The following is a 12,818-nucleotide window of genomic DNA, read 5'->3' on the forward strand; positions in this document are numbered from 1 at the left end:
TTTATAGAAAAATGTATTAGCGTAAATATTATCAAATAAATATGAAATTAAAATATATCTTATGGCATGTCTAATAAATTTTGTTTGATGTTGTAGATGTTTTTATATATTTTTTCTATAAACTTGATCAAAACAAGAGAAGTTTGAATTATAACAAAACTAAAACCTCTCTTGCATTGCTTGAGGAAAAAAAAACTAAAACAACCTAAAATTGGAACGAGGTGAGGACTGGGCAACTGGCAGTAATATGGCAGTATCATGCCATTGAGATGTACTGTATGCATTTGCACAACCTTTGCAGTTTAAGCATGTTGTGAGATGTGTATGTCATGATTAGTACTGTAATACAATCCAGATATCTCAAAAGCGACGTTTATGACTCCAGATGTAGATTATAACCATTGAGATAATTTGTATGTACATGCATACCCTTTGATTCACTTTACTGGAACGATGCCACAAAGATCCTAGCAGAGATCGCTATTAGCCCCATTTTCACGCCGGCATATCCTTGCCACCAAAAGCTTGTCCACAATTCTTGCCGGCATATCACTAGTTACCCAATGCTATTTAACGTAGCCTCTCTCATCTTCTTGCCATGCGCAGACTGAATTAGGGATGCATGGAAGAAACCTGAAGTTCAGAAATGAAACAGATTTGGTTATGGTTGTGCGGAATCTCCTTATCACTCCCATGCTTAGCACATCTGTGACTGGTGAGATCGCAGATAATCAAAGAATTCAGTTACATTAGGACTTAGGAGTAAGAAATTAGGATCCAATATATTCTCCCCTTTCTTTCTCTGAATCCTCCCGGTGCAATTCGAAAGTTCCCAGTTCCCAGCCTCTTACACAAGGGAACCACACGTCCACAAACTCCACCAACAAAAACTTCAGCTCCTAGCTCGTTACAGACTGGAAAACAAGTTCTGTCTCAGCTTAGCTCCGACTCCAATTCGTCTTGACCCTAGCCTTGTGCTTCCTACACTACTGTAGTTTCAATGGACACAACAAGAATAACTTACATGAAGAGCCAAAGCAACGACATAGTCAAAAAGCTTTACAGTACAAGTATGATTTATCTCCCCAAAACCCGAACTCATGGGAAAATGGCTTCAACAAATGCCTCGGCGTCAAAAGGTTGTAGGTCTTCCATCCCTTCACCAACCCCAATAAACTTCACCGGGATTCCAAGCTCGTCCACAACGCTAACCTGCAACAGGCCAAGCAAGAAAATCCAGGTGAGACAGTAACAATGGCCATTTTTCAGTTTGTTTATGCAATAAAGCTGTGCCTACCACACAGCCACCACGCGCAGTGCCATCAAGCTTTGTAAGGATGAATCCAGTGACTCCTACAACCTAGAAAAGAGCCAAGAGAGTACAAAATCACCAATAATCCTCCTTTTTTTCCTTTTTATCGAGGACACCAATAATCCTCTTGAACGAATGATGATGAAATTTAGTACTGAATTATCAGGTTCAGTTATTACATCATTGAACTCTCTTGCTTGCTGTAACATGTTCAAGCCAGTCGTTCCATCAAGAACCAGTAAAATCTCCTGTAGACCATTGAACAATATGTAGTTATTACCAACTAAAAATGAGCAAATAATAAATCAAATTAAATATTTATACATTGAATACAGCATACATTAGGAGCACCAGGAAGCGCTTTAGCTAGGACTTTTTTGCAAGAAACCAGCTCTTCCATCAAACCATAATTTGTATGAAGTCCTGAAAAAGATGCTCCAATGTAGTTAATTTCAGCCCCCAACAGGTAAATATCTAAACAGATGATAATCAAAGTCTGTAACAACAACCATACTTCCTGATGTATCACATAGAACCACATCAAACCCTTCACGCTTCCCGCGCTTTACTGCCTGCGAAAGAACTACCAAACAAGTCAAATTAGATGAAACATAAGAGCATAGCTCCCTATGAGAGAGCAAAGTGCTTTCATAATGCTCGGCAGACCATGTGGTCGTACCTGCTGGAGGCTGTGCCTTCTTATCATTGTCAATGACAATCTCTGAACCAGTTCTCTCAGCCCAAACTTCTAGCTGGTCACGAGCTGCTGCTCTGAAGGTATCACCTGCTGCCATCAATACCTATATTATGGTTCAAAGCAGGAGATGCAAACTGATTAATTCACTTGTGGGAAAATATGGTTGATCCAAAACAATAAATAGAGGGTAAGCACTACATTATAGATACACTGTAGCAACAACGTCATCAAGCAATACATATAGATGGACCCTTTCCCACCTCAACTAGCCTATAAAACAGGAGATGTCAAGAAAATAGACTCACCTTCACTCCTTCATTCTTAAACCTGTAAGCAAGCTTCCCTGCAAAATATAACAAATGAAAAGCATGAATGCATGATCAATCTATGGTACCAGTTGATAACATCATGTTGTTGAATTCAAGGAAAACGTCCTTTCAAAATTAATCAAGTATAGAAAGAACAGAGTACCAAACTAAGCAGTGGCTCCAGTCCAAAGCAAATGTGATCTACTGATACTCAAAGTACGACCACATAGTTAGGAACAGAGAGAGTGCCTCTTTCAGTTGAAAACCGTGCCTAATTAAGCTGGACAGACAAAAGTTTATCTAACCGAATGCAGCAAACTGTGTACCTAACGAGGTTGTCTTTCCACCACCATTCACTCCCACGATCATGATGACCGCCGGCTTCCTGGCATGACGACAGAGCGCAATGAGACCTCGCAAACCTCAATCAACAAAAGATTCTCGTAGGCAGGAGGGAGCAGAACCTGAAGCCGAGATTGAGCTCCGAGTTGCCGCCCTTGCTCGTCAGCAGTTCCAGGATGCACCTTTTCAGAGCCGCCTGCACCATCATCGATCATCAACACTGTAAAATGTAAATCTCTAAACGGCTAAGCAACGGAAATGTTCAGTGAAACTGAAAACAGAAACCCATTTTGAATTCTGAGAGACCGATCGAATTGACCTTTATCTCGGCCCCCGACTTGAGCTTGCCGTCGCGGATCTCCTCGCGGAGCGTGTCGACGATCCGGAACGAGATTTTGGGCCCGAAGTCCGAGACCAGCAGCGCCTGGGCGTTCATCAGCAAGGAACACCATCAGAGCCAAACCGACGGAGCAGACAGCGGAGAGAGTCGGAGGGAGAGGTGAGGCGGCACCTCCTCGAGGTCGTCGAGGACACGGTCGGTGTCGGCGAGGTTCCAGTAGGTGAGGAGCTCGTCAACGACGGAGAGGTTCTCGCGGGTCTTGGAGAAGCCGGAGAAGAGCTTCTCGACGTCGCTCTTGGCCTTCTCCTTGATGAGGCGGCCGAGGCGGGTGAAGAAGCCCGCCTGGCCGGCCGCGGCCGAGCAGCGCAGGAGGCCAGCGCGGCGGCAAGGGTGGGAGCGGGAGCTGGCGCGGGCGGCGCACCCGCTGGCGGGGGAGAGGAAGGGGAGGACATGGGAGGGTGCCGCCATTCCGGGCGCTGCGGATACGAGCGTTGCGCTGATGGGTGGATAGCACTGCGCTGTCTTCTTCTCGGCGGCGAGGAACAGGATCCAGTGGGCTTGGGGCCCAAAACGAACGGGGCTCGAATGTGGACTTGAGGGCCCAAAACGGACGGGACTTGAATGTTTTTGGACGTAGAGACCACGAAGACGGGACTTGAATGCTTCAACGCGCCGTTCTCACCCCGCCCTCTGCGCCACCGAGCTAGGCGCCACCAGCGAGCACACCGGTAGCCTTCACGCTCCGCTGCCCCGTGTCGACCCCACCCGCCCTTTGTACGTCGCCGCCCAACTCCGCACCGCCAGCGAGCACACCAGTGACCTTCACACGTTGATGAGCCTCCATAGCGCCAAAAAATGCATGTTGCAACTATACGTTTCAAGTGTTTAAGGTGTTTCAGAGCTATGTTACAAGTATTTTTATTATTGTTGCAAAAGTAGATCGAGATGTTACACATGCTGTAATGGCTATAAACTCACGTTTTAAGTGTAGGTTCCAAATATTTCATCTGACGTATGTTGCAAGTATTTCATTCGAATGTTGCAAAACTAGATCAGATCTGGATGTTGCATATATATATATATATATATATATATATATATATATATATATATATATATATATATATATATATATATATATATATATATATATGCAAGTGTTTCAAATGTTTTCATACGGATGTTGCAAGTCTTTTCATCTGTATGTTTGCAATGGCTACACACGTGGTTTCAAGTTTTTCTGATATTTTGCAAGTGTTTCATACGTATATTGCAAGTGTTTTAACTATTTTGGACGTATGTTGTAAATATTTCATCTAGATGTTGTAAAGGTAGATCTGACGTTACACATGTTGCAGTGAGCCCACCTGCCGCAGCCGCCTGCTACATCTACTAGGCCCATCTGCATGCGCGTGGGAGCGGAGGGGGCGCGAGCGGCAAGCACGGAAAACGAAGTGAGACGCAGATCAAGGCGCGTCTGGAGCGGGAGCGCGTCTTCTCCTTCTCCGGCCCGCAGTGGGGAACACGCGGTTCAAGGCGCGGCTGGAGCGGGAGCTGGGCGTGAAGGTGTTGCGCGTCGTCAACGTGCACGACATGGTGCCGATGGTGCCCGGCGTGTTCTACGTCCTGGACGAGAGGTCGTTCCCTGAGGCAGCGCTGCGGTTGATAGATGACCTGGGGCTGGGCGCCGTGTACGTGCACATCGGCGCGGAGCTGGCGCTGGACCACAGGGTGTCGCCGTACCTCAAGGCAGAAACGCTGACCTGGCGTGCTTCCACAACCTTAGCCTGTTCGCTTGCTCGTAAACGATCGTAAATTTCCAGCCGGGAACAGTGTTTTTCTCTCACACCAAACCAGCCAGCAGTAAATAATCCACGATCGTTTACGGCCTCCCGAACAAGCCGCTGGAGGCGCACCTGCACCTGCTGGACGCCTACCAGGGCCGCGGCCAGGAGTTCAGGCTCTGCGGCAGGGACCCGGCTCTGGTGACTTCCTCCGGGACGAGCACATGGTGCCGCCCACGTGGCGGCAGGACGAGAACAAGGGCATGGTGAGGGCGGAGGACGGCCGGTGGGTGCTGCCGCCGCGGCACAGGGAGGTGCACGACCACCCGGAGGACACCGACCACCACCTCCAGCAGCTCGGCCTCGCCACCAACTGATCGGCGATGCGTGACAGCATGAGGATGTGCTGCACTGGCACTGCTGCGTGCGTACATGGTGTACAATGATCGCGAGCTGCCTGGCTAATAATTGGCAAAGCATGTGCATGCTAGCCATGTACTCATGTGCGATGGGATGACGAGAGATCGTCTACTACACTCTACACACTATTACTATTATTAGAACACAGTTTTTTTATTGCCCTCAAGGGCTCAAGGACATTATTATTATCACTCCAAAGTCCAAAGTCCAAACTAGTTGGTTATACGATATGTAATTATAAATAATATGATATTTTAAGTGTAAACATTCCAGTTTTTTAAAGGGATCCATTCCTCAGGGTCCTGGCACGCATTATAGATGGCCGAACAGGTAGCCCGACACTATTGACATACACTATTAATTAGGCACTATAACTTATTCGTCTCGTGTCATGTCGAGTCGTAGTGTCCAGCCCTCGGCCCAAACACGGCCCTAAGGGACTAAGTCGTGCCGATGGGCACGATGGCCCGAGTTAGCAGTGCGCTGTCACCGTCGCCGCAGGTTGTAGTTGGCCCATCATGCCGCCGCACCGCCGTCGTCATAGTCACGCCTCACGCAAGGTTGTCGTCGCCACTGAGGGAGGGGTAGGAAGTGACCTAGAGGAGAAGATGGCATAGGGAGTGGGCAGGGAGTGTCCTGGGACCATCGCCTGCCGGCCTAGGGAGCAAGAGGCTTTGTGGTCTGGAGCTGGAGGCAAACGAGAGAAATTGGCGGCTGGGAAGGAGGAGAATGCGAGAGAACGAGGAGGAAGTTGATTTTATATCTAAGTTTTCTATCAATCAAAAGCTACATCTAACGGTGAGAAATGCTGCAAGTCAATCGGGTCGTCATTATTCTAGCCTATTAGTCATGCCGTGCCCCTACTAACACCGTGGGCCAGAGTTGCAACCTAGACACATCCTAATATTCGTGCTCATGCCGGCACTGTGGGCCAAAGTCGCGGCCAAGACACGACCCTATGCCTATGCCCATTCCAGCTCGAGCACTATGGACATCGTGTGATACTGGGCTATGGCTGTGCTTTTGGGGCTGTGCCCGGTTCATTGGGCATTGGCCCATTTGGCCATCTATAGCACACGTAACCAAATTCGCTACCACTAAAAAAAAGCATAAGCAAATTCGCTGGTTGGGCGTCTAGCTAATTGCTTCTTAGGATCTTAGTACGAGTCTTGTGGCATGTTTGTTTTTGCATCCTCAGAAGTCAGAAGCGCTTGCCAGCCCGGACAGTGTTTCCAAAAGGGTAGATTTTATGAATTCTCTGAATATCTGTCACAAAAAGAACTTGTTAATGACATTTTTTGGTAGTCCTCCTGTCAACTGAATTTTTTTCGTGCACTTACACAGTCTTCTAGTTATATTTACACTGTCTTATTACTATATTTACAATGATTTCTTCAGTGTAATTTATTGAATAGAACGATGTAATTTGGAAATAACACAAATATATACTAATTTTTTCAAAAAAAATCAAAATTTTTTATATGGATTCCAAATACCAGAGAAGTATATATCAAATTGTTTACAAATATCATCAAATTGTTCACAAGCTTATAAATTTACAATTTTTTCTATAGCGAAAAGCGTGCATGACGAACTGCATGCGACGTGTCCTGGATCGGATCTCCTGCGTGCACGCGCCCAGCTAGCCGGCATGACGGCCGCTGCTCCACTTTTGCCACCTACTACGCGCGCACGGATGATGAATGCATACACCTAACAATGGCGGATGCATCGGACGTGGGCCATCGGCGGACGCCAACGAACGGCCCAAAAATCAGTTGATACCGCTGCTAAGTTAACCGGTTGATAGATAGCAATAACGAGTTATTATTCGGAACGAAGATTTATCTGGCGAGAGATTTGCTGGCCAGCACCTAGCCATTGGCGAATCTAGCTAAAAACACCATCGGAGTCAGCTTCATTATATGATATAATTTTGTTTGAGTTTTAACAGTACTTTAAGGGGCCGTCCGGTTGAAGGGGAACGGGTCCTTAGAAATATTCCTAGCCGGATTCGTATTCTAATTTAAATAGACATCGTTAGCTGGAATTATTCCTGGTCAGGTTTCAGCTTAACCGAACAGACCCTAAAGGATTCACAAATTTTGTCGGGGTTGACGGACCCGATAAACAGCTCTAGATTCGCCCCACTGACGCGCTGCTCGTCGGGCAGTCGCTGCGCCCGGGTGCACGCCTCGTCGCCAACTCCGCTGCCAACTGGGCCCCGAGCCGGCTATACCTGACCGTCGCCGACGACAGCCTCAGCGCCTACGTCGACGCCAAGCCGCCGCAACGGTACTACCACCTGGGCTTCAGCAAGGTCACCGGCGCGTACGCGACGTACGCCAACGGCAGCCTCGCGGTGTTCTATCCGGCGGCGGCGCCTGCTGCTTCCACGCCGCTGGCCACCATCCAGCTCCCCCCCGTCGGCGCAGGGACGGTGCAGTACATGCGGCTGGAGCACGACGGGCACCTCCGGCTGTACGAGTGGAATCCCGCGGGGTGGGCGCCGGTGTTCGACGTCCTGCGCCTCTTCCCAGACGACTGTGCGTTCCCGACAGTGTGCGGCGCGTATGGCGTGTGCACGGACATGCAGTGCAGTTGCCCCGACGCGGCCAACTTCCGGGCGGTGGACTTCCGGGGGCCCAACCGCGGCTGCGTCCCGACGGCGCCGGCGCTGGCTGCATGCGGCGGGCCGCCGGCAAGGTTGGTGTCGCTGTCCGGGCTGAGCTACTTCAACGACCCGGCCACCAGCCTAAGGACGCTGGAGAGGGTAAGCGACGCCGCGTGCAGGTAGGCGTGCCTGGACGAGTGCCGGTGCGCTGCGGCGCAGTTCGTGTACGGCGCCAACGCCGGCGACGGCTTCTGCTACCTGCAGTCGGAAGTGCTGTCGATGGAGACGTCGCGGCCGGAGGTGGTGCACTACAACTCCACCATGCATCTCAAGGTGCGGGCCACGCGTCGTCCGTCAGCCGGGATTTTAGTGTGAGGCCTTGTTTAGTTTCACCCCAACTTCCAAAAAGTTGCTACAATATCTGTCCCATCGAATGTTTGCGGCTCGTGCATGGAGCATTAAATATAGACGAAAAGAAAAACTAATTGCACAGTTTGGTGGGAAATTGCGAGACGAACGTTTTGAGTCTAATTAGTCCATGTTTAAACACTATTTGCCAAATAAAAACGAAGGCAGTAACCCCAAAATCCAAATTTCGCGAACTAAACAAGGGCTGAGTGGAGTGGGCTATTATATTCTTAGTGCGAGTTGAAATTGACAACGTGCAGAAATGTGCATCAAAACTCAAATGCCAGAAGCAACTGTGGCTGACATTTTGAAAATCGTTAGAAATGTTTGAAATGGAGGCCAGCATTTCCAGTGTGGTCTCATTACCCCACCTGCTTATTTGCTTCGTGTTCCAGGCCCACATAGGCCACCTGTGAAACAAGCCCACATGTCTCGCTTGGGCCTTTGGATTCCCAAACAAAATCCCAACGCAGACGCAGGCAGGCACCAGCGGGCGATGGGCGCTGCAGCAGGGCGGAGGCGGCCAGGTCGCTGGGCTGAGGCAGCGCGGGAGCGGCAACTGACGAGGGCTCCCCAACTCGGATCCAAATCCAACGCCGTGTCCCCTCAAAAAAAAAAAAAAAAGGATCCAACGCCGTGTGGATTCGTGCTCTCCCTCCCGCCGCGTCGGAGGAGAGGGAGTGCCGGGCCGACGCCGGGACGCCGTGGAGGAGAAGGAAGGTGGGGCTACGCCTACAGCGGAGGCACACCGTCACCGACCTCTGCCCCGGTGAGACCGCGCCGCCTCTGTTTCCCTTTCCCCTCTCATGTGCGTCTGCCCCCGCGCGCGGGCCGATGGGATTTTACCCTCCATCCCCAGTCTTGGTTGTGTGTTTTTCATCTGTATGTAAATCCCGTCCGCCTCTGTTCATCCAAATGCACGTCTGTAGCTTGTGCTATTTGGGGATTTTGTTTACTAGCCTTAACTGAGATGAACGCTACCTTGATAATTCGGGATGGGATGAACGCTACCTTGATAATTATTTCGTGATGGGATGAACGCTACCTTACCAAGTTGCTGAGCGGAAACCTGACTGTCTGACTGGCACTGCCAAGTTGCTGAAAAACTGTTTGCCTTGCAGGAGTCGTTACATCCGAATTGGAGGTTGGGTGTGATGTGTGAAGGGGTTAGCTGCAACGTGGCTTGCTAGACAAAAATCATTAAATCCGGTTCCGTCATTGCCTGTGCAGAATCTTGCATCTCGTAGCAATCTAGTTCATGACATCATGCATAGACGATTGTATCTTGCAGTGATTTTTCGATTGCAATGGGCCACACTTGTTTTCTGCTTCCTTTCCTCCCAAATGCTGTAGCTAAGATTCAAAGACTTGATGCATATCTGCTTTTTGTTCAACCCAAATCGAACATAACTTATGAACCTTGGATTCTGACATCGAGGCTAAAAGAAATTAATGTCGTCATTTTCCTTTCAGGTGAGGTTGATTCTATGAAGTACATGCCACTGTACAACAAAATTTCATAATGCTTTGGCAAACGAGTTGTAGGCTATGGCAACCCGTATCCTGTCGCGTCAAAATCTGAGAAAGTTGGTTTCGCTCACACTCCAGAATATATCCCAGAGGCAACTAATTTCGCCGTACCCTCCAGCTCTCAGGTAATGAAACAGTTTCAATTCTTACCACTTTTGAGTCCCCAGTTGTATGCATATACACCAAAGGAGAAAGAGAAACACCACATAAGCAGAATTTATGCCTAATTGCATGATCCCAACATCCTGGGGCTTTTCAGGCCGCAACATGTTTTTTACCCTTTTCGATTAGACATAGAGGTTACAACTGATTTTTGCAATATGAAACCACAAAGCTATTACTCCAGTTATTCTGTAAGTAGCAAGTAGTCTCTTCTGCTGAGTTCTGGAACATATATCACGAGAGCTCACTAATTAAGTGTTACCCACTCAGTCAATCAAATTGTTGTCTGAAGTTTACTAATCCAAGATGTGAAGCATATTTTAACATGTCAAGTGTTAGCAAGGGTGTCATAATGGTTTTGATTCCTTTTTCATGCATGACGGTTTGATTTAGTTCTCCTTGTATTTTCCTTCTGTTTATTACAGATCTACTATCGCTTCTCCCAGCAAATTCCTCAGCCCCCTTTACCTGTCTGGGCATTCATTGGCTGTGAGATGGGCAACCTATGGATCAGTGAATCTAGTTCTGTCTGATGATGGAAAACCCAAGTTTCAAATTGAGGAGGTGGAGCCCTCCACAAAGAGAAGGTATTTGACAAAGAAGCGCTTGAAGGTTCAGAGGAAGAAGGAAAAAAAGAAGAGGAAGGAGGCAAATAAAAATGATCCACGGCGCATCAGGCCCAAGGGAAAGAAGATAAAACAAAAATTTCCCACACCTGAAGCTAGGCTCAAATATAAGATCGAGAAGGTAGTGTACATATGCTACCATATTGTATGGATTGGTCTGGTTTGCTTGGCTCATGTCTTGCTGATCCGTTTCTTCATGCATATTTCTTGATGTATCTGTCAATGACATTATGCAAATGAGATTCCTAATTATTATGCAGCATCTGAATCACCATTCTTGTTTTATCCTTACAGTCAGTTTTCTTACAGAATATGTCCTTTAAAATTGTTTTCTCTGCTCTTGTTTCTATGAGTCAATGTAGTGTAGTTCTTTGTATTAAAGCCCATTTAATTTGTTTGAACCCTAATTGAAAACTATATTGTTTAATGAAGACAGTTTGATTTGTCCCTTTTATTTATTTGGTTTCTTAGGAGAAAATAAATTGAAATGAGCCTTTTTCTCTTTCAGGCCAAACTAAAGGAAGCTAGGTTGGTCGAAAAACTAAAGAAGTATGAGATTGCCAAAGCTCAAGGCCCTATGGCTAAACCAGATGATCTTAGTGGCGAGGAAAGATTTTACTTGAAGAAGGTTTCACAGAAAAAATCAAATTATGTCCCTGTTGGAAGGCGAGGAGTGTTTGGAGGCGTAATTCTGAACATGCATTTGCATTGGAAAAAACATGAAACTGTGAAGGTCATATGTAAGCCCTGCAAACCAGGGCAGATCCAGGAATATGCAAATGAGATAGCCCGACTGAGTGGCGGTATCCCTGTCAACATCATTGGAGATGACACCATAGTCTTCTATCGAGGAAAGAACTATGTTCAGCCAGAAGTTATGTCACCTATTGATACGCTGTCAAAGAAAAAGGTAATTAGGATGTTTTTAGTTTAATTTTGTTGGTATGGAAACAACGAATCTTTGTTTATGGATGCTGCAAATGATTTTGTTTCCAAAGATATATTGGTCCACAGCTCTGGGAGCCTCCGGCACTAGGTCTGCCCCTTTTTTTTTTAGCTCTTTATACCTCTTCACTAGTAGCTCTCGTTCAGAGCTGGCAAATTGTTTGTTTATTCTTGTTGGTTCCCCCCTCTAGTGTAACCCAACTTGCTTGAGACTTAAAGGTTTTGCCGTTGCTGTAGATAGATTGATGCATGCTTATGTATGCTATCAAAATGCAATGGCTCTCTGCTCCCCCTCCCTTTATGTTTTATAACACAATAGATATGCACAGAACAATAAACTAGTAAAACTTGTTAAACCTTTTCATTGATTTAATTCATGTCTGCATCATACCTCCCGTGTTCCCAGCTCGTGTAACCTAATGCACAGCTCAGGTTCTTGCAATCCTCTTGTCTTGATAATTAGCCATCATGCCAATTCTAGATCTGCTGCATCTGCATACATCTTTTAAATGCCCTTACATCTGCCTTTGATCATCAGGCACTTGAAAAATCAAAATATGAACAGTCGCTGGAGACAGTTCGGCGTTTCATTGCAATATCTGAAAAGGAGCTCGAACTTTATTATCGGCATGTTGCACTTTATGGAAATCCACAATCCCAGAAAGCTGATCTTGTTTGTGGTGATGGTAGAGAAGCTTCTTTGCTTAAAATGGGGGGATTGGATCAAGGGAAGGACCAAGAGCCTCATCTGGCTACCAATCAATTTTCTGATCTCCACATCAGTGATGTTTATGAATCTGATGAAGAAGATAGTTCCAGTAGTGAATATGATGTTAATGACGATGAGACTGAAAGCATGACCAGCATTTCTGAAGACGCTGTTGTTTCTGATCATGACGATTTAGCCAACTGGGGCGAAGTGTGATTACCTTGTCTCACATAATTACCTTGTTGGCTAGAAATTTGCCTTGCCACCTCATCATAACATGGGTGTTCCTCATCACTCAGTTTGAATGATATAAATGTTAGACTTTGCTGTACTGAATCATCATATTATGCTGATTAGTGGTTACAGCTTTCTGTCCCTTCCGTTGTCAGCTATAATTAAGCTTATTTTTGTGGTCGTTTACCTTGAAAGGCTTGATGTATGCCAGTACAACAGATTCAGCCGTATCTGTCATCTGTCACCAAATGCGGTGGTGTATCTTGCATATCCTTCTAAAAGTGCTCTCTCCTTGCTGTCAAAAGCTAAGTTAGTTTGGGAGCTGGGACCCATATGACAGCTGTGGAAAAGTATACATTACCAGCTACTGCGAGAGATACTATATAT

The 12,818-nt window shown here is 46.8% G+C and overlaps 2 protein-coding genes and 1 pseudogene across 2 annotated transcripts; 2 read left to right on the forward strand and 1 right to left on the reverse strand.

The window, feature by feature from the left end:
• Positions 1-656: 656 nt before the first annotated feature.
• Positions 657-3,515, reverse strand: LOC136459947 (cell division protein FtsY homolog, chloroplastic-like). The gene is made up of 11 exons (XM_066459790.1): positions 3,171-3,515; positions 2,979-3,083; positions 2,782-2,855; positions 2,644-2,702; positions 2,315-2,352; positions 1,992-2,112; positions 1,827-1,895; positions 1,653-1,735; positions 1,492-1,560; positions 1,298-1,360; positions 657-1,212 (listed from the first exon to the last, which is right to left on the reverse strand). Exons 1-11 carry the CDS (start codon positions 3,465-3,467, stop codon positions 1,099-1,101), a joined length of 1,092 nt encoding a protein of 363 aa, XP_066315887.1. The 5' UTR covers positions 3,468-3,515; the 3' UTR covers positions 657-1,098.
• Positions 3,516-5,665: 2,150 nt separating this feature from the next.
• On the forward strand, positions 5,666-8,192 carry LOC136461386 (PAN domain-containing protein At5g03700-like; annotated as a pseudogene).
• A 660-nt stretch (positions 8,193-8,852) lies between these two features.
• LOC136459948 (uncharacterized CRM domain-containing protein At3g25440, chloroplastic-like) lies at positions 8,853-12,572 on the forward strand. Its single transcript, XM_066459791.1, has 5 exons — positions 8,853-8,994; positions 9,699-9,880; positions 10,343-10,664; positions 11,052-11,453; positions 12,027-12,572. Exons 2-5 carry the CDS (start codon positions 9,774-9,776, stop codon positions 12,411-12,413), a joined length of 1,218 nt encoding a protein of 405 aa, XP_066315888.1. The 5' UTR covers positions 8,853-8,994; positions 9,699-9,773; the 3' UTR covers positions 12,414-12,572.
• The last annotated feature ends 246 nt before the right edge of the window (positions 12,573-12,818 follow it).

Source organism: Miscanthus floridulus, chromosome 6, assembly GCF_019320115.1.
Source record: "Miscanthus floridulus cultivar M001 chromosome 6, ASM1932011v1, whole genome shotgun sequence".
NCBI classification, from domain to species: domain Eukaryota; kingdom Viridiplantae; phylum Streptophyta; class Magnoliopsida; order Poales; family Poaceae; genus Miscanthus; species Miscanthus floridulus.